Here is a 21,133-nt window from a genome sequence, read left to right on the forward strand (position 1 = left end):
TATGGGAATCACTCATGAGATGGAGAATCTCGACAGTTGGAGTGGTGAAACAGCTTGGCTGGGCATTTTGGGAGATGAAGAGTATGAAAGTGTGATTATTGTTACCTAAAGGTAAGCAAAATCATCTGCTAATGGTAAACCACCTTTCTGAGTCGCGTAAGCTAAAGGGGAAGTTACAATCTTAAAAGTATAGCTTGGATTGATTGTCTTTCAGACAGGTTCCAGCCAGGATAACGTATTTTGTGGGTTTTCAGCAGGAAAGTAATCATGTTTCACACGTCCTGTATCAGGCAGACTGTTCTGGCATTCTGCTGATCTGTCGTGAGTCTCTCTACGCTACACTGCAAACCTGTGGTACAGATCCTGACTGATTTTTTGAGAGTTGGGAGTGCGATAGGAATATGTCATGATTGCTCACCAGTGGCCTTACAGAGCATGCTGATATTTATGTATAACTTATAAAGTACATTAATTTTCCTACTGACTGCTTTAAATTAATTACTTTGATGGTTCATAACTGTACTCAAAACATTTTGTAATTGTCTCATTCCTGTAAAGTGTATATTCAGCTTCTTGAACGAGCAGATCTTGCACTTTCAATCCAGGCATATAATGCCAAATCAGTGCATCCTACTTCTGCCAAATCTTCTGTGTACTGCATGACTATGATATATGGTGATAATTTATAGTAATAATGTATAATATTAATAAATAATTTCATATCTTTATAATCCAACATTCAAATACCTGCAAAACTTCATCAGTACTATCAAGGGAGACATAAACATCAATAGAGTCAAAAGTGTCAGCACACAAACACTACGCTGCCTCTTGGAGACACTGAAGAGCTGCATGTTTTCATCCTTCTGCTATGTGACTAGATAAATGCTTGTTATATGACTGAAATGTAATTCATAGAATAATGAACATCTGGAGGTCATGTAGCCAAGCTTCATCTCCTTGGGGATATCAGTATAAGATTTTTTTTTTCTCTAATCCAATTGGAATTTCCCACATTGCAGCTTGTGTCTGTGGTTTGTAAGCTTTCTGCTGTGTACCTCTGAGAAATCTGGCTTCATCTTTTCTACACCCTCCCTCCAGAGTTCAACAGGGTAATCTTTCCTTTACCTTCTCTTTTTAAGGCTGACCTAACGCTGCTCACTGAGCTTCTCCTCATACATCATGTGCCCCAATCCCTTTATCACCTCGTGGTCCACGGTGGATCTGCTCTGCTACATCCACATATTTCTTGAACAGAGGAGTCCAAAACTGAACACATTACTCTAGCTCCAGTCTCACAACTACCAAACAGAAGTGAAGGAACATCTGCCCTGACCTGCTGGCCGTATCCCTGATAATACACCTGTTGTTTATCACTGCTCACGTGATGGGACTCGATAAGGGCAAGTCCTACAGATGTCTAAAATTACTTCAAAGAGACATGTATGTAGCCCTTTTTCCCTTATTCTTACAGAAAAACACAAAATTAGAGCCAGAGCTCTCTGCTGTAGAGATTTTCTTGTTTGTGACTCAAAACAGAAGCACTGCGCTCTAAACTCAAGCATTAGTATTCCTATAGCCTATTTAAAATGCTTTAAAAGTATTCACAGGCAAGAATATTCTGGTGGTTAAATCCTGTGAACCTAAACAATAGTATATTAATAAAAAATCTTGCCCTTACCGATATAACACGTTTGAAAAACTGCAGTGGTAAAGGAGTTGATAATATCACAGGTTTATATAATGATTCTTTTCCTTATTATAGTTTCTTTGCAAGCTTTTCAAACGTGCTCAAACAGGTGATGTATGTTTTCCCTGTCAGCTCTCCTCCCTAACTAAATAATTTACTTTATAATGTAATAAATGCCGGGCGTATGCTTCCCAGGATGGATGCTTGAATCTAACATTCCATCAGACAAGCTTTGATTACAGGATTTTTTTAATTATGAATCTACAAGGCGGGCCTGGCACAATACTGTCATGAAACTAGTGTACTGGTTATCTTGAGGTAAATCTCAAGAAATACAGCCTAAAAATATATGAATTTTTATCTCCTTTATTTTCAACAGATTACGATTTACTAATTCTCATTTCAAGATGAAACTGAGACAGGGTATTTCCAAATGCAAGTGCCTAAATATATTAGGACATACATGACGTAACATAAAAGCAGTCTTCACAGTAGGAAACTACAGTTTAGGTTAAAAGAATCTAAAAATAAGGAACCCTAAGTAGAGGCCCGGCATGACCAACAGTCAGACCCCTTCTATGTAGATTCCAATGTTTGAAAACATCGGCCCTGGGCTTTAGGAAATACTATTTCAAACAAATAAACCTGTCTCTGTCATTATTCATAACCCCTTGATGAAAACAGGACAGATTTACTCTCTGTATTTAAAAGCTGAAATTACTACAGGAGAATTCAGTAATGTGCCATGGTAACTGTTTTTTAGAATTACCACCAACAAGAGATTTTTATACCTTTGAACAGCTGCTGTTCTAGAACTACTGTAGCAGATTCTAGTCTAAAAATACTGTTTAATGCATGTATTAAACTTTACTTGCACAAACAGGTTTTACTGAGTATTTAACAATGCCTGTAACACACCAGGCCAATGGTTATCATCCTGTCATCAAACTCAAATAGATCTGACATACTTTCTGGCCTGATGGGGATATTGTTAAGATTGCTCTTCATTGCAATTTAAATTGCATATAGTAGTACCAATGGAAAGAAGAAGGGCTTTTATCTTTGGAAGATATGTAGTTATAAATTGAACCAAATTTTCTCAAAGTGCTATGGACTTTTAGTAAAAGTTCCACCATGTCTTCACTGTTTTTATAATTTTGGCAGGAAAATGAATGTATTCATATTTTTCAGGATATTTCTTGTCTGTAAACTACAAAAGCATCTGTAAGGCATTCTGTGACAAACCAGCCTTTGCTTTGAGGGGATGCTTATTTAAAAAGCAAGGATTTTTTTTGGCAGAGAAGAATTTAGAATAGTTTCTTTCCCCCTTTTTATGAGGGAAGAAAGGAGGAATTAAATACTCACGTTTATTTATATTGATAATTTACACTTAATCTGATTCTTCTTCCAGTTTGAAAGACTTCTGTTTCAAGTCAGGGAAGTTTTCCTACACAGACTCTTCCAAAGAACTATAAAGTACGCATCATGACTCCCTCTGTTCTCTTTCATTTTTAAAAATAAAAATGGCTAATTTTTGGACTTTTGGTTTGAAATGTGCTGAAAACTTTGTTGCTTCAACCATCTGGTATGCTTAATTGTCCTTGATGAGCACACCACTTCCAAAAATACTGGTGAACATAAAATGCACATGCTATAATGGATAATATCAAAAATAGCATCATACCATACAATAAAAATTACCGTACACATAAAAGGAAAGAAGAGCCCATACTCAGTTGTGTCAGCTTCAGCAATGGAACCCTCTTCCATAATTTTGATGTAGAAAATTTTATGTCAGACCAGTTGAACACATCTTTGTAGTCTGAAGGTCTAGGACTGACTGTCATGCTAAATAAAAATACAACCACTATATTTATTAGTGTTAGAACCACAACAAAGAGAATTATGGGTAGAGCAACACACTACAGAATTTTTTCTTAACTGACATAACGTAATAAATGACTGATGGATTAACCTCTTTAGAAACCAGAAGTTCTTTCCATATTTAACATACTGAAAAATGTAGCCTTTCTTCCTGTTCTAATGCAGGAATTTTATGCGGGTAACTTGCAGTGAAGAACTAAGAATTAAGCCAGCATGAGGTTTAGAGGTTTAGAGCACTCAACTCTGTGCACTAAAGCAGGGGTAGGGAGAGTTTGGTATCCAGGAAAGGTATAATCTGAGTGCAGCTAAGCTGGGAGCTCCTGAGGAAGCCACATCAGCCACAGTGAAAGCGCAAAGGACAGAAATGGGTGTGTGGACACTGGTCTTGGCATCAGTGTCTCCTTCCAGGACTGTTTATGCATTTTGAAGTAGATAAACTTGGGTAAAAATCAACAGATGTATGTGGAGCCACATCCAGGACTAGGATTTTTCTTCTGTCCCACCCAAAGGCACACTTTATTGCAATGGTATGACCAGCTCCTTCTGGCCCCATGAATTTTGCATTGTTAGTTTCATGGCGCACAACTTAACTGGAAGACCTGAAGACCTCCTGTCTAGTCTGGAGCTAAAACATTCTCTTGAAAAATGGCTTTAAATCAAACCAAGGAGGACAACTGGCTGCTCAATTGCTTAATATGGACTCTAACACCTACACTATTACAAAGTGCAGCACAGGATTTTCTGTCATATGTATGAACCAAACAATGAAGTCTGATCTGCTCTCTGATTTCAGTATAAGGTTAGGCAGGATCCAAATTCCGAAAATTTAGTAAGATGCCCCTGGGGACTTAGGCACAGGAAAAATTAGTCCTGAACCCAAGTGAAAAAGATGGTGGCATTCCTTAGCTCTACACAAAAGTTAAACCTAGGTGGTCTAAGACTCTGCTAACACATTTCAGATTTCAAGTAGCCTAGAATACTGTAGATGGTATTGTTGAACTAAGACACCTGTATTTCGTCTGGCCTGAAATTCTCAAGTACTTTTGTATATTCACAGATACAGTCACTGGCAGGAAACAGGCCTTCAGAGTTGGCACTCGAAACATTGTGATTGTGATAGTTACATAGTCTGCTTTAAAAAAGCATTTAATTCTGGTGATTCACATTCATGATGCTTATAAACATTATAATCTCTCCCCCTCCTCTCCATTTTCCTCTAAAATTGAGGACTATTATATCATGTTGTCCATTCTGTTACCTGTCATAGACCACAAAACAACCTCAAAGCAAGGCCAGATATGATACCTGTAAATATCAAACATTCCTTTTGTCTAGTAAGAAAATTGTTTGTATAAAAGAATACACCTAAAATTGAGGTAAACTTTATGAAGAAATCATAACACTGTTTTAATATGTTACAAATGCTCCTTCAGAATAACTTGCACTGACTCATGACAAGATCTTCTGTGGTGATTGGTTCCTCACAAAACTTTGGTAAATAGGTCCCTGGTAGAACACAAGCAGCACTGTGTTCTTCCTGATGATGCAGTACATCAAACAAATTCCCTAGACACTCCCCATTACAGGCTCGGTATCTCTTTGGTGGTGGTCATGGAGCCAAAATCGTGGGAACCAACGTTGTATATCAGAGTGAGTGTGAAAAAGGGTATGAAAATACAAGAAGAATACATAACTAAGAATGTTTGCTAGTGCATAAGTGTCTTAGATTTCACAGCTTAATCCTTATTCTTGCATTTTAAGTGGGTGATTTTCTCCATCCAGTACAGTTACAGATCTTCCCTTAAAGGCTTTTTCCTGTGGCAACTGCATATTGAGTCCCTGTCATCAGGCTGAGGTACAAGTTCCATTCCATCCCGTATTTCAGGTTTGCTGGCTTGGCGTTTGGCATATTCCTGAAATATGTAAACAACATTTAAGAATGCTATAAGCACCAACATATAATTCATGAAACAAAATTTTCCTCCTCCCTTCCACTCAGAAGCTTACCTTTACTCAGGCTCCTTATGTCATTGTTTACAACTTCTATACAAGGTGTCTTTATAACACACCTACTAATAGACTACAGTGCCTCTGAAAACACCCTTTAATGTTTTTTGCCTATTATTAATGGTAACTTAAATATTATCATTATTTGTGCCTCTAACTACTTTTTGCAGATAATGCTGTCGTGTTTGTACACTGAACAGTTCTAAACTTTGTGTCAACCCGTGGCTGCTGAAGCTGGCATCTAACTGCAAAGGAGAACAGGCAAAAAAAAAGATTTGTTCTTTCAGAGAAGAGAAACTTCTTTCACTAGAGATTTGCATCTCCTAGGGAAGCAATAACTACAGGGCCAGCTTCACCCCCTACCACTCCACTAGCCACACTTCAGTAATTTCTTTTCCAGGTATGGACTGTTTTGTAATACAATGGAGTATCTCATAATATGTGTGAGAAAGGAAGAAAACTGTATACCGATTATCTCTTACAGAGAGCTATTAGAAACCACATACCAAGTGACACTGAAAACAGGTTTGACTGTGGGGATGGGGACAAAAAAACCATAAAATTGCTGATTCTGTAAAACAACTATTACGTCAGGTTGCCTCTTTAATGATAAAGCAGGTTTTAGCAAAGCTCTTCACACTGATCTCCTGTGAATATGAACCATGCCTGCCATTGATCTAAGTAAGGACTGAATGTGACATTTGTAACATCGGTAGCAGTGGCAGCTGGTGGAAAGTAATAAAGTGATCTATTGTACTAACCTGGAGCACTTTATAATAGTAGCAGTAAAATCTATGAGGCTGAAGTATTTCTCTTGCCATTAATTGTCCTTCTCTGGCAATTTTTTTTGCTTCTTCATCATTTTCCTGGAAAATTCAGACAGAACAAGTGAATAATAGAGAAATAAGTGAGTTGCTCAAAGCCCGGCTGTCAGTGGAAGTTTTATTAAATGGGCTATTCAAATCTGCAACTTTATTGAAATTACTGGTAGATTGCAAAGGCATGCTTTAAACTGCAGATTTGCTTAAAAATACTGGATTGCTTTTATTGTCACAACCAGTACCTTAGGGCTATCAGTAATAACTTTCATGAATAACTGTACAATTTTGAAAACTCAAACTAGTTACTGCTTTACACTTTTGCCCAAGCCACAAGTCTCTTCAAAATTAGGTCTGACATCTCCCAGACATACTCAGTTTTACAGAAGACAAACTCACAGATGTTGTACTCTCTTATGCACTGGAACCCAATGTCTTCCTTTTAAAAATAACTCTGCTTGAATTTATGTACTTATTATCAAGTTTTTTAGGTCTATATTTCAGTTTTTTAGTATTCCCCTCTGATTTCTTATGAAGAATTACAGTACTCTCAGAACAGAAACTTACTCTGTGTTTTTTAATCTAACAGCACTTTAACTTAAAGCACAAATGGTGTTTTCAATCACACAATTCTATCTTACAGGACCCCAGCATCTGATTCTGAGCATGTTACAGAACAGCAACTTTTTGTACATTCAGACAGAATATGCAGTAACTTCTGCTCTAGTCAGGGCCTAAAAAAAAAGCTATAGCATTAATTAAGTAGTATCTAGGATTCTGGTTGTTTCTTTGACAAGTATCTTAGTCAGTATACTAAGGCTCTGACTCATGAACACTTTGGCACATACCTAAAATGAATCCTGTGTACTGCCCTAAATAGAGATGGTTACTTCAATTAAGGCCTTCCCATCTAATACTAAGAACAAAATGTACTTCCTTAATCCTAGGATCTTGATTAAGAATCCATGCAAAATATATATGTGGAAATTCAAAAGAAGATAATATTAAGATAAATTCTTGTCATGTTTGTTTATCACTTCGAACATGAATTAGTAATGGAACTTACCTTAGCCCATTTTATCTTCTCTAGCAAGTCCTCTAAGTTTCTATTAACTGGAACATAATGTTTCCAAGGTTTTAATCCAATATAAAAGTGTTCATAGTATTGGGAATCTTGCTTCAATATTAGACTATCACCCAGCAAGAGGTATGGAAACCTGTAAGCTGCTACAGTGCCATCTACATTCACTTGGTATTTGTACTACAACATGAAGAGGAAAAAAAAGTGAAACATTTTGTATCAGAATGGGAACACTGACTGTATGAATGATAATTTTAACAGGCAAGAAGTAATCATGTTTATTAATTCTCATCTTCAACCCTGTTTTAGTGTTAAGTAGGTGTAGTTTCATGGTGTTCTGGATAATACAATGGAAGAAGGATATGTCTTCAACCACAGACTGACAGTCAGGAACCTTTGTGTCACAGGTACTGCCTGATGGGTATTCTACTGAAGTGTTCCAGGATGGAGCAAGAGGCACAGTGGGGAAGGAAATAAAACTAATCTATGCTTAAATTCAAAAATAATAAATTTATCCTGATTTAAAATTACATTATTATGTAGAATAATATGAAATATGTATTTTATATTAAATAATCCGAAATATTATACTAAAAGTAAACATGAATGCACTGCTCTGGCAGATGTTCTCAGCATTTCTGACATATCAATGCCTAGAACAGAACTTCAACTGGTATGTATTATAATGGCTTTAAATAGGACTCTGTCCTCTTTACTTTTTATATGTCTGAGGCAGCAGAATTTGTATGCTGAAGTGCAACAAACTTTTAACTTGTTACTCCAAGGACTCTTCCTGACATCCATAATGTACTTGCAGTGTATACAAGTTGTGTCCATTCTTTTCATATTGACCCCAATTAAACACTGATGGTGAGAAATCAAATTTCTCAATCTGTTCAAAAATAAAAATAAGTCAAGATCTCTCTCTAAGGGTCTTTCTTGGCTTTCTTTACCAGTGTGTCACACAAGACATTGATTACAGGTGGTTTACCTACCCCATATGGACCAGTATTCCCAGTGTAGCGTAATTGTTTTATTTACTGAATGGAATCAACAAAAGTAAGCCTTGCCTTTTCAGCTGGTAAGAACTTGACAGCAAAACTCTAATTTGCTTGCTACCTTAAAGAAGTCAAAGAAGCCCATCAGCTGAACCTTTCCCAGCTCTTCTTCTTTTTCTCTAAAGAAGAAATATCCTGTTATTCCAGCATCTAGTAGTTCTGGATTTTCCTTGGATAACTTGACAAGATGGAGACGTTCTTCCCGGCTGTCTCGACCTCTAAATAAAGCTCGCTCAGTTTTGTTTTCCCAGAATGGGCCTATGACAATTGAGAGATACGGTAAAAGCAAACAGTAATGAAATGTTCATTATATGTTTAGTGCAAATAAGGAACTCGGTGTGACAGTGGCATTACACTCAGAGACATGGTAAAACAGGCATGGTTTCTCCCAGTGAACCCATAATAACTTATGAATCACAGGGTTAAACTCCCAGTTCTGGTTTGAATTTTGTGATGAGAAATCGAGCCACTTATACAAGGAAAATCAGAGAACTGCTTTTGCACTCGACAATTTTAGATTTAAATAACTTCAACTATCTTGAAAGCTACCAAAAGGATTATAATAAAATATATAAGTAAAATATAATTAAAGTAATTCCTCATCCATAAAGCCTGCCACAATAACCAAATTTCTTTAGCAAAACCCACTTCTATTACCCAACAATCTAATTAGGTCCCTGAGGAATCACTTAACAATGCCTTGAAAAGGAAAATAAATGGCTTTGTTGTGTCCTCTAGATACTCAGCAAGAGCCTGAAAGACTTAATCTCTGCTTACTGCCTGTTTTTAAAAACATTAAATATGTCCTTCCTTACCTTTCTGCTGAAAATTTCCTTGATGTGCCTACTAAGTGGAGTACTCTCTTATTGTCTCTTAATTGGAAATGCAGCTGTACTAAATCAGTAAACACAGAATGTCTTAAATTGATAATTTAATTAAAATATTTAAAACTAATAAAAGAGAATCTGAGAACTAATTAAATAAAAATAATTAACGTCTCACTCAAGTTTTACTCCTTAAGTATTGCAAATATGCCACGGGTCTGATCCCTAAGTATTCATTAATTTCTGGGGAAGAGGAAGACACCTGTCAGTAAAACTGACTCTTTTTTCAAACCTAGAAAAACAATTCAGAAGATCCAACTCTAAGGTATTTTTTTATACAGACAATATTTTCTCATTTGAAAGATCTGTAGCATAATAGCTTACTTCTTTCAGGATACAAATTCATTTTTTTTGTAAACAAAACACTGGGCCACAACATCATGAGGAAAATAATTACTATTTGATTAGAAACATATTTGAGTGCTTCAGTGAGGAGAAAGGCCTTCTAACTATATTTACTTTTCTTTTGACAGGTCACACTAGGTATCTTCTGAATACCTTTAGGTCAGAATTCACCATTATTACAAGCTTCACTTTTTTAGGTTCTAAACCCCTACTATACACCTCCTTAGTGGCAGTGTTGAAACTGTTACAACCTGTAAAGACTAATCTGCTTGTATTAAGAGATCTCCTGGGGCACTTGTGAACTGATGCCTTTAACGCATTATTTGAATGCAACTTGCTTCTTCGATGGAAATCAGAGATTCTTTCTTTAAATCAATGATCTTTAATTTACCTGTATTTCCTTGAATCGAAAGGAGATCGTTTGTGACCCCACGTAGGGTTTCGAGAGTTGAGTGGGTTACATCATATGTTGGAAGGACGATATCTCTTGAATCCACAGAGCCACACCATGAAATGACAGGTATAGGACCAGGTGTATCATTAGCTTTCCGATACTCAACTGGCCAGTCTCCAACATTAAGATAAAACTCCACATCAGGAAGACGAACCTAAATGTATACCCAAGAAAGGATAATAACACAAAGAGAGAAGCCGTTTGTCACTTTTACATGTATTCTTCAGTTCTCTTATGACATGCAGACTCAATAAACCTAACGCATAGTTCATAGTTTTAGCTGTGCTTAAAGGTATGAATTTCAAGTTTCTGCCCTACTAGCGAGTATGAAAGGAGCACTCAGGAGCCATGGAGTATGAAAGGAGCCAGGAAATGGCTGTCAGTTAGGACTTCGACCCTGCAGCTTCCCTAGCATTTTCATCACTGCCAAGGCCAGCCCCCACATATTACCCCTTAGATACAACAACAGATGTTGTGCTGCCATATTTAAATATGTTTAGCCTGCAGGAGAGATGACTGAGAGGCGATCTTACCAATGCTTACAAATAATCTTAAGGGCAGGTGTCAAGAGAGCGACTCTTTCCCGTCGTGCCCAGAGACAGGACAAGGGAAAACAGGCACATGCTGAAACACAGAGATTTCCATCTGAATACGAGGAAAAACTTCTTCCTGTGAGGGTGACAGAACACTGGAACAGGCTGCCTAGAGAGGCTGTGGAGTCTCCTTGCCTGAAGATACTCAAAACCTGCCTAGAGTTGATCCTGTGCAACCTGTTCTGGGTGAACCTGCTTTGGCAAGGCAGTTGGACTAGACAGTCTCCAGAGATCCCTTCCCAGCCCAACCATTCTGTGATTCTGTGATATTGCCTTAATAGTCTTACATGATCAAAACTGATACCTTTCTTGCCAGTGACAGGAACATTTCATCGGAGAACATTTTGAAGTCTGTGTACTTCCCCAAGGAGCGACGGTAGATGTGATTATCTAGAATAGTGTAATGAACAATAGCACCTCTTGTTTGACCGAACTTCGCTGGGATTTCCTTAAGCATTCGCTGAAGGTCAATGGTGGGAAAAGAAACAAAGTCTTTTGTAATCTGAGGTTCTTGGGGTGGACAAGACATAATGTTCTGCCAGACCTCAGAGTCTTCTTCAGGACAGTCACAATATTCATGATAAACCGGTCCTGGGGAAAACAAAGCACTGTGGGTGATTTTTGTGATTCTCCAACAATCATAAATCCCCAAACATGTACACTATATATGTAGACATTACAGTGGCTTGGTATTTTTTATTCTCTGTTTTCTTAAGTTTTCCTGGGAAATCATCCTTCCTGTAATTTCTGGAATTTAGCAGTGTAACTGAGAAAACAGCAATATTCTTCTCCTTTCAGAAATACTGGATTTTAAGTTATCAAGGCAAAATTAATTTGCAAAATGAAGTCCATTATTATGAACCTGCCAAGCACACGGGGGATTCACAACAGTTCTAACTGTCCACAGCTACCACAGCTCAGGTATTGCCATTTCAATTACAGCCTAATTCAGAACTTTGATACCCTTACCTTTCAAAATATAAGGAGAACGAGCTACATGCTGATCACCATAAAGAATCTCAATTTTTAAGCCTTTCATGACACTTCCATACATCCGATACCGCATAAGAAATGTACCATCATTTCTATCCAAAGGCAGAGGGGTGTAAATTCTGGTGACTTCTTTTGGAGAAAGTGCTTTAATTACCACTTTAAACTGTGTCCTTCCTGAAAAGAGGAAAAAACCAGATAAAAGCATCTTAAGCTATTAGAATCACATCTACTAAACAAAGGCAAGAGCAGACTCTTCCAGATAAGGACCACAGAATTTAATTTAACTTTTCACTAGAATTTAATTATACCAAGTTGGTAAGATTGATTTCCAGTGATGAAAGATCATCCTACCAAATTTTCTTGACCATCACATACCGATAAATGGTAAACCTCTAAGTGGAGATAAAATGTTAAATATTTGATTATAAGATAGAAGGAAAGCTTTAAAGTATTTTGAAGCTAAGATCAGGTTCAGTACTAAGTTTTCAAGTTAGTGCCCTGAGGAAAAATAATTTCCTCTAGAGTAAGAAAGACAGGAAACTAACTTAAAATAACAGGAGAAAAGAATACTTGCCAGCTTGTGGAAAGGCAGTTGCAGCATGCAGGAGTCAGATACAAACTGTTCAGCTTTGGGCTGTTGCTGACTGTCTTGCACATTTAAAGTCCCAGCTACTGAAAAGCAGGGATAAAAGAGTGATAACAGAGATGTTCCCTGGACGCCTGTCTGACCTGTGCTTAAGGATCACCAGCACTTCATCATGAATGCACTATAACTTTTAAACTGGGTATGGGATATTTTACGGACGAGTAAACATAAATCTAAGACTGTTATATTCCCTTATTCTGTCACAAGTGGTCAACAACAACTTTATTCTTCGAGAAAAAAAGGGAGGGACAGATTATTTGCAAAATGTTATAGTCTAAGCACTGTGAACCAAACAAATACAATGAACGCTACCACCAAGTATAATAATACAGAAATAAATGAAACTGAAAAAATCCAGATAAAATCAACGTGTTACTAAAATTTGAATGTGTCACAGCAGCACTAAATGACTGAGATGGTACAGTTAATTTTACACTTTGCATCCACAAATAAATGCACTGATATGGTAAGTGCAGGAGTCTTTCAATGATAAATCATGTCTTCCTTAGAGCACTGGATCTTGAAATTGTATTCAAGTAAACTACTGTGCAAGAGCCTCCAGATTAAATGATTCTCCTGAAGGAACAGACATCTCTGCCTCTAAATGTCACTGCTAGTCACAACCACCTTTTTCAATTTGCTTCAAAGTAGCTGACTTTAACCAAGCATTCTCCCCCTTTGACTATCAGCTAGCATTATTTGGATGAAAAAGCCTTCAAATCCAGAGTATGTCATGAGGCAGGATCACAGAGAAAATAGTTTTCTCGTATCACATCTTTGTCTCTTTCTACCCATTTTATAAAATAGCATTTTCACTGGGTACAGAGATCTCCTACCACAGAAGACAAAGTTTTCAGTTGTCATAAAAATGAGTGAATGTTGAGAAATCACAAGTCAACTACTACTGAATTTCATCTCCTTGTCCTCACCTACATGAAATAACTACATGGGTCTTTTTCCCTGCTGGTTATGTCCTCACTACTCTAGAGATACGAAAACTCTCAAAAAAAAAGCTAACCCCACTGAAAGTGAGGGGGAAGAAAGGGGAGACTGAATATTTAATGTAAGTACAAAGCATTCACTGAAGGCAACAGGATTTCTGTTTATGATTTACAACACTCATTGTGTAGTGGGCCAAGGCCTTTAAGTACTACTGAAGTATTTAATTATGACAGGTTTTTGCTGATTTTGTTTTAATTGGACTAAGGTTATCATGGTACTTTCACTCATGCTTTTTGGTTCTCTCAGTCCAAAGGAATGATAAAAAGAAAAATATGTCCTTGTTGAATCATCACCACTGGTAGTTCTCTGTTACCCTGAAAACATGTCTGGGACAGCATTTTAAGTGCAAAATAATTTCCCAATACTGAAGAAATACTAAAATACAGACACCATCAAAATGGGATACTTTAGGAAATCCAAATGAAGACACTTGCTTAATGCATTTTTTTCTCTTGGAGGAGAAGGGAGTCAACTAAGAGGTATATGAACGAGTAACATACATTTTAACAAAGTCAGATGTGAGAACATACATCCAGGAGCAAAGAAATACAGGCCATGGTAGGAAATTGTGTGTGACCCTCACAAAACCCCGGGCATTGTGGTCAATCAGACCCGAGGGAGGTCCTGCAGTGCCTGGGGACAAAGCTGAGTGTAACTGAGAGGCACTAACTCTGTTTAGCAACAAGAGCTGGAAGAAATGTGCCACTGCTCTTTGAAAGTATTTGGTAAAGCCTGCAAGAATACCTGGGGGGCCTTAAAAATATTTGTTAGCAGAGTATGTAGATCATCTGAAGAACAGTTAACTGCTAATTTTATCATGGTCAATGGCACATAAACACATGGTTGGCAGCTGTTAAACCCAGGGGAAAAATTAGCAGAAAAGAAGGATGAGGCAATCCAAGTATCCAAAGAAAAAAATCTATGCAGCTCATACTAAAACAAAGTTTTGTATTTTCAGCAGTGATTTTCTAACCTTTGGAACAAATTTTCTAGGGAAACAGTGAATTCTGCATCATTTGGCATCATCCTACAAAGATGAGTCAATGACTTACAGCCTCTAGGTTGAAATCACAGTGCACTGTGCAGTGGTGTGTGTCAATTCTGCCGAATAGCCTGACACTCAGAAGAAAAATCTGGATTTAAAATCTACTAATTCTACTATTCAAGTTTCATAATGAATTCCAGTAAGTACTGACCTATTTGACTGAAATTCTAATCTTCACAAAACGCAATTTAATAGATCTGCACAAATTTTACAAATGGGAAGTCTTGACTGCAGCACTTCTGCTCTGACTGCAGTGCTCCTGTTTGTGCAATTGAGGTGATAATGCAGATTTATTTTGCTATCCCAACAGGGACATTTTGGGATGTATTTAATTTATATCGGAAAGCACTGCCTGAGTAAACATTATTAACTGCAATTCTTGCTGACGTTTTACAGATAGAATTTGAATATTTAAAATAATTCAAGAATGGAAGTTTGTAGCCCATGTCTATATGAATATATTAAACAGTGCTCATGCACTGGAATATGATCAATTGTACTAAATTGTTAAAGGATCCTTGGTACTTTCCTAAATAATTCTTGGCATGGCTCAGCGGTTAGCACAGGCCGAGCCAACTGCTCCTCCATGCCAGCAGCACACATGCTTGGTCTTGGTTTGGAGGCTACAGCTGTATGAATGGAGATCACACCATGCCAGATGGCACTGGGACCTGGAAACTTTCCTGGGACACTGAATTTATTAACATAAATATTAACACACATAAACACACTGAGGTCAAAACTAGGCTCTCATTACCCATGTCCTACCAGTTTATATTGATGGCTATAAACTAGCATGAGAATCCAACTGAACTTCACACCTTTTCACCTTTAGCAACCTGCTTGAACCCAAGGCTCTCCCTGCACAGCTGAAATCAGCCTCCACTTCACTGGTAGCGAGTGTGCGGTCTCATTCTTGTGTACAATTACAAAACTGTGCTGAAATCCAGCAACAAGTTGTAACAGCAGCTGGAAAAAGTCCAGACGTGAAGTATCTGTCAGACTGAAGACATAACCTGTATAATATATGTCTCTTCTTCAATTTCGAAAGGAGCAGCCTTCAAACTGCAAGATACCAAGAGGCTGTGCATACTTGGTAGATATCCTCTCAGTACCATCTATATGAACAGTAAAGAGCAAAATAAGTAGCTTCTACCCTATACAAATTAACAACACGGGATTTCCACTGGGGCTATATCAGGGTTATCTTCATTACGGAATCTGCGATGCAGAAGTAATTTTTATTCTAAATTTAAACTATTCATACAGAGCCCGTGGAGTTAACTTGCAGCAGCAAGCAGCTGACTGACAGAATACGGCTGGCTTGCAAGAACCAACCCGATTCCCACCCTCAGGAGAAGTGTCATGGGATGGTGTGTGCTTGTGCTGAGTAAATAACAGATGAAAACTGCTCCTTAATGGAGCAGCAGTAGGATAACGGAGCCCAGAGGGCCGTGCTGACCGAGACAGAAATTTTAAGCAACTGGTGTCCGTGCACCATTAAAGATAATTGCGTTATCACTTCCCAGCAGGGAACTGTGATCTTACATCCACTCGCTTCAGGAGCACTGGTTTATTTGTAGCTTGCTGGTTCGGTGCTGTAAATCCCACACTGTGTACAGGAGGCTAAGGGTGAGAGGCAGAGCTCCGCGGAGGAGGCACTGGGCTGCACCAGAAGAAAGGAGAGGTCTGAGCACGTGCGTGTCCCGGGCAGCGCAGGACCGGCCGCGGGGGCAGCCCGGGACCAGCGAGCGCTCGAAGTGGGGAAGGAAGGAAGAGAGGAAATGGAAGGCGAAGGCAGCTCCGTACAGCCGATGCGGGGAAACCGCATCCCCGGGCAGGGACTCCACCCCGCGCCCCTGCCCGTCCCGAGCACACGTACGGTACCTGGCGGGGAGCGGGAGAAGTTGCGTCCGGCCGCGCTGACCGCCTGGATGTAGAAGTACCGCACGGGCAGGGTGAGCCCCGCGTCCAGCCCGGGGCCCCACACCAGGCTCCGCTCGGCGCTCACGGGCTCCGCCGGCTCCGCCGCCCGCAGCAGCGGCCAGGCGGCGCCCAGCAGCACCACCACCAGCGGCGGCAACCCGCGGACCCCCTTCGCCCCGCCGGCCCCCATCGCCCTCGGCCGCCAAGCCCCGCCGCGCCGCCCTGGCCGCGCCCGCTCCGAACGGGGCGCCGGGGCCTCCTCCGGCCCTGCGCGGCCCCACTCCCGCTCCCCGCCGGCGGCCGCCGCCTGCTCCCCGCCCCGCGGGGCGGCCCGACGGGGCTGGGGCCGGACACAACCGGAGGGAGGTGCGGCTAGGACCGGACTATCCCCGGGCGCCTGAATCTGGCACCGCCTTTTCTTCTCTTCTTCCTCCTCCTCCTCCTCCTCCTCCTCCGCCTCCTCCTCCTCCTCCTCCTCGTGTGCCAAACCGGGGAGCAGGCGGCGGGAGCGCCGGGCCAGGTTCGGAGCCGTGCACTTTCCAAGAGCCGCGGAAAATACAGAAAAGGCGGTGTGAGAGCGAGGAGCGGGGCTCGCACCCGCCAGTCTGCGTGCGGCTGCGCTGCGCCCAGCGCTCGCCTGTCCCGAGAGGTTTTGACTGTGGGCGCTGTGCAGTACATGCTGAAGGGCTCATGATTAGTATGTGTGTGTCATCTTCTCCTCCAGCAACACTTTGCCTCTGGTTAGGATACAACTCAGCCGGCAATTGAACAGGTGGTCCGGAATTTAAAAAGGAAAAAAATCGTCTTTCTCTAAAGCTTCTTATTACTGTCTGTGCCCGTTTATTTACAGAGATTGCTGTCAAAAGGACAAAAAAAAAACCAACATAATTTTAAATTCCTCCTTGCTCTTTCTAGTCTCATGCCTTGTCCCAGCACATCTCAGGCACACACCCATGTTTAAGTGCTTCTGAGGTCTGTGGGGGCCTCCCTAGTGCAGTAATGTTTGGTGATGGGGAAGGAGAGACTACTGCATTATTCTCTAGAAAATGTAACAACAAAGTAATTTCATAGATTGAATATGTTGGGATACAATTACAGAGAAAAAACCTCCAATGATTTGTTTCCTTAGGTTGTTTTATCATTTATAGTAGAAGCATTTGCTGCTACTAGAAAGTATTTTATCGTGTCAGGAGATGGGAGGGCTTGCAAGGCTGTAGGAGAATTAAATCATGCTTCTGGGCAAGCCTGGATTTTCACATGCAAAGCAATGAGAGCACAAATGAATGCTGCCTGTTTTTGAATAACGTGAACTTCAAGTCCCTGTGCATATAGATCATGAAAAACAGGTTCTTGGAAAGGGGAATTATCAAGTCTGGTTTCCTCCTTGCTTTTGTCTTGAGTCTCGTCAATTCCTTTTGGATAGCCACAGATTTCCACTGTGTACCACGTGTGATATTCCCAACAGGCAAGAGAAAACTTGTGCAGTTTAAAACTGGAGTTATGTATGTGCTCCTTGGCCAGGTAGTACAGCACCAGCTGTGGCTGTCAGTGCAGGGATCAGCAAGGGCAGCTTTCCTCTCCTTCTGCACCAGCTGGGAGCACATTTGAGAAGGTGACTGGGAGCAGTCAGTGTGGATTGACCAAGGGCCAATCCTGCTTCATCACTGGGTTTGCAGACAATGCCAAACAGGGGGACTAGTCAGCTTGCATAAAGGACCTAGGGCAGAGCGAAGGAGTGGTACACAAAATTCAATAGGAATCCTGGACTTGGGTGCCAATGAACACCAAGAGCATGCTGCTTCCTGGGGAGTGGGACTGAGGAGCACAGCAGCATGGCTGCCAGCAGGACATAACCCTGCCCTTGTGACAAACAGTATTTGAGGCACCTGAGAGCCAGCAGACTGTGGGGACAGGGCAGGGCTGAGGTCAGGCAGGGACATCAATCTGCAGATCAGGATCGGTCCCTGTGAGGGGAACTAGGGCCAGACACAGCTCTGGCATAGCTGCCAGATGGTCCTGGGGATGTCAGCCCGTGGGTGGGGCCAGGCTTGGTGGGGCCCATGGCTGGCCAGGCAGGCAGTGGAAGGATGGAGACCGATGACCTATAGCATCAGTGGGGCAGGGACTGATGGCTCCAGGCTGGGCTGCAATGGTGTCCTGAGCCATGGGTGGGGCAGACAGAGCCCTAAGGGCTGGGGGAGTCAGGGCCTGTTCATGCCTTTGAGCCCCTGTCCCTGGGAAGGAACCACCCATGTGCTAGTATGGGTTGGGACCAGTTGCTGGGAGCAGCTCTGAGGGAATGGCCCTGGGGGTCCCAGGGGGTACTGAGAGGGATGTGAGCCATCAATGAGTCCTGGCAGCAACAATGGCCAACAGCAGCCTGGGCTGCAAGAACAGGGGCAGAGACAGAGGTCAAGGAGAGTCATTATCCCCTCCACTCAGTACTTGTCAGACCACATCTAGATCCTGCATTCAGCTCTGGGTTCCTCAATGCATAACATCAATAAACTGGGTCAAATTCAGAGGCCACTGAGAGGTGGGGCTGGAGCACCTGCCCTGTAAGGAGGGGCTGGGAGAGCTGGGCTTGTTAAGTAAGTTAAGAGGTATCTTCAACAAGGGGATGGACCTTACAGAAGCCCCCAGGGAGACCATGAGATAGTGCAGGGCAGAAGGACGAAAGACAACTGGCATGAGTTGAAAGAAGAGATGGTCAGCCTATAACATGTCCATAACATGTCCTATAGGAGCCAGAGAGGCTGTCCAGTCTCCATCCTCAGAGATTTTCAAGCCTCAACTGGATGAAGACTTGGGCAGCCAGCCCTGACCTCAAAGCCACTCTGCTGTGAGCAGGAGGTTGGACCAGAGACCTCTTGAGATCACTTCCACCCTGAGTTACCTTTTGATGAAACCATGAGATGTCTGTCTCTTCTCTCAAATGTCAGTAAGATGGTAGAAAGCTCAAAGAGCATCTGGGGACATGCATGACGTAACAGGTGGGCAGAGGTCTAGACAGAAACACCACCTTAGTTCATAAACCACGTTTCCTTCTGAAACCAGGCTGAGGGACTGTGTCACTGAGCTCATGTACCACATATACTGGCTGTAGTAATTAAGGTTGAAAGACTGTAATGAGTCTCACACACCATCACACGGCACGTGGCAGCCAGGTTTCACCCAGACCTAATTACAGCTGAAGGGATTTTCACGTGGAGCCTATCACCTTGTAAAACTACTCATCAAATACTACCCTTGGCCCCTACATGGAGTTTTGCCTCCTGAAGGTAACCTGTAGGCATATGGCTCTCAACAGGCTTAATATGTGTACTGTAAAGGTTCTACCACTGATGGAAAACTATTTGTATGCTGGAGATTCATCAGCTGGTGGAACAGGAGAAGGCAGCCCATCCTTCCTCTGCAGGAGGCAGGACTGAGCCATGCAGCTGATGTGACCGTGGGCTACAGCTGCAAGATGGATGCAGGCTGGCTGCTCTGTTCAAAAACCACGGCATTGCTGGCCATCAGCACCTTAGCAACCATACTAAGATACTGTTTAAATAGTCTATGGCATTCACAGTAAGTGAAAAACAAATACAGTGGCAATACATTTTTTCATTTGAATACAGAATTTATTTAAAACAAATAGTTTTAAATATGAAAATACTATAAATTATTAATATTTATATAATATATTTTTGCCAAAGAAAAAGCTTGGAAGAGTGGTGGTGTCAAAATCTGGCTCTGCTAAACTGAATGGAACTGACTGCTATTCAAAGACTCCCTATGTTTTCATGCAATTGACTGTTAAAGCAGAATACTGTTATTCAGTGTAAATTCTAGTTTGCAGATCGTCAGCAGGCTGCAGTCTTCCACAACTGATTTACAGCCATTTTTACTTGCCTACATTAAATCAAGCCACTTGATTTCCTGTACATACACAACACAGCAAATGAAAAAAAAATCATTTTTTGCCAGCAAGGTGAGAACTTAATCCAACCACTGTTGAACAGGTAGAAAATATTTACAAATAAAAATGTTCTAAACCATCCACCTCTAGTCAAGAAAAACTGTATGACCATTTACTTCTCCTGTAAACGTTTCTTTTATTATTCTTTACCTTATGTAGGTTTTTTGGATTAATATATTTTGCAGAAATGCACAGCAGCAGAAATTCTGCACAGATACTCAGCTGGTTTTATTGTCTTACTCTAGAGAATTCTGTACATAGAAAATAGAGCCATTTACAGAAAAGCATAATTTCTCCTTAAAATACCACATTCTACAAAACTGCAATTACACAGTACCCATTTCCTTCCAGCATCACTTATGTCAGCATACTCTTGCATCCTTCTGAAACAAGCATGTCATAGAGATAAATCCTGACTATAAATACATAGTTTATATTATTGTCCTTCTATGTACAACAAAAGACAAATTATCCCAGCATAAAGTAATACTACTTATTTATCAGTACAGATTTGAACAACAGACCCACTTCTTTAACGAAGTTTACAATATAAAAAAATGATACCTATTACCTACTATGTATTTTCTTCTTTTAGTTTCTTGTGGAGTAGTCACTGATAAAAGCATTGCTTGTTTTGTGCAAAACACATTATTTTATAATACCAGTATATTGTCCTTCCAGTTACAAAAATATAATTATGTCTCTCCCACAGATTTTTTATTGAATTAAAAAGTGTATAAAAA

The 21,133-nt window shown here is 40.6% G+C and overlaps 1 protein-coding gene across 1 annotated transcript in view; it reads right to left on the reverse strand.

The window, feature by feature from the left end:
* Positions 1-378: 378 nt before the first annotated feature.
* LOC114066140 (protein O-glucosyltransferase 3-like) overlaps positions 379-21,133 on the reverse strand; it is a 57,849-nt gene continuing 37,094 nt past the window's right edge. Inside the window, exons 6-12 of the mRNA XM_027900644.1 lie at positions 11,784-11,981; positions 11,119-11,405; positions 10,159-10,375; positions 8,600-8,796; positions 7,466-7,660; positions 6,343-6,447; positions 379-5,487 (exon numbers count right to left, since the gene is read on the reverse strand). Of these exons, the coding sequence (XP_027756445.1) occupies positions 5,362-5,487; positions 6,343-6,447; positions 7,466-7,660; positions 8,600-8,796; positions 10,159-10,375; positions 11,119-11,405; positions 11,784-11,981 (1,325 nt within the window). The 3' untranslated portion in view covers positions 379-5,361. The remainder of the gene's footprint in view (positions 5,488-6,342; positions 6,448-7,465; positions 7,661-8,599; positions 8,797-10,158; positions 10,376-11,118; positions 11,406-11,783; positions 11,982-21,133) is intronic.

The sequence above is a fragment of the Empidonax traillii genome, unplaced genomic scaffold, assembly GCF_003031625.1.
Source record: "Empidonax traillii isolate 1590-97213 ecotype Southwest subspecies unplaced genomic scaffold, ASM303162v1 scaffold21:size2437335, whole genome shotgun sequence".
Taxonomy (NCBI): Eukaryota; Metazoa; Chordata; class Aves; order Passeriformes; family Tyrannidae; genus Empidonax; species Empidonax traillii.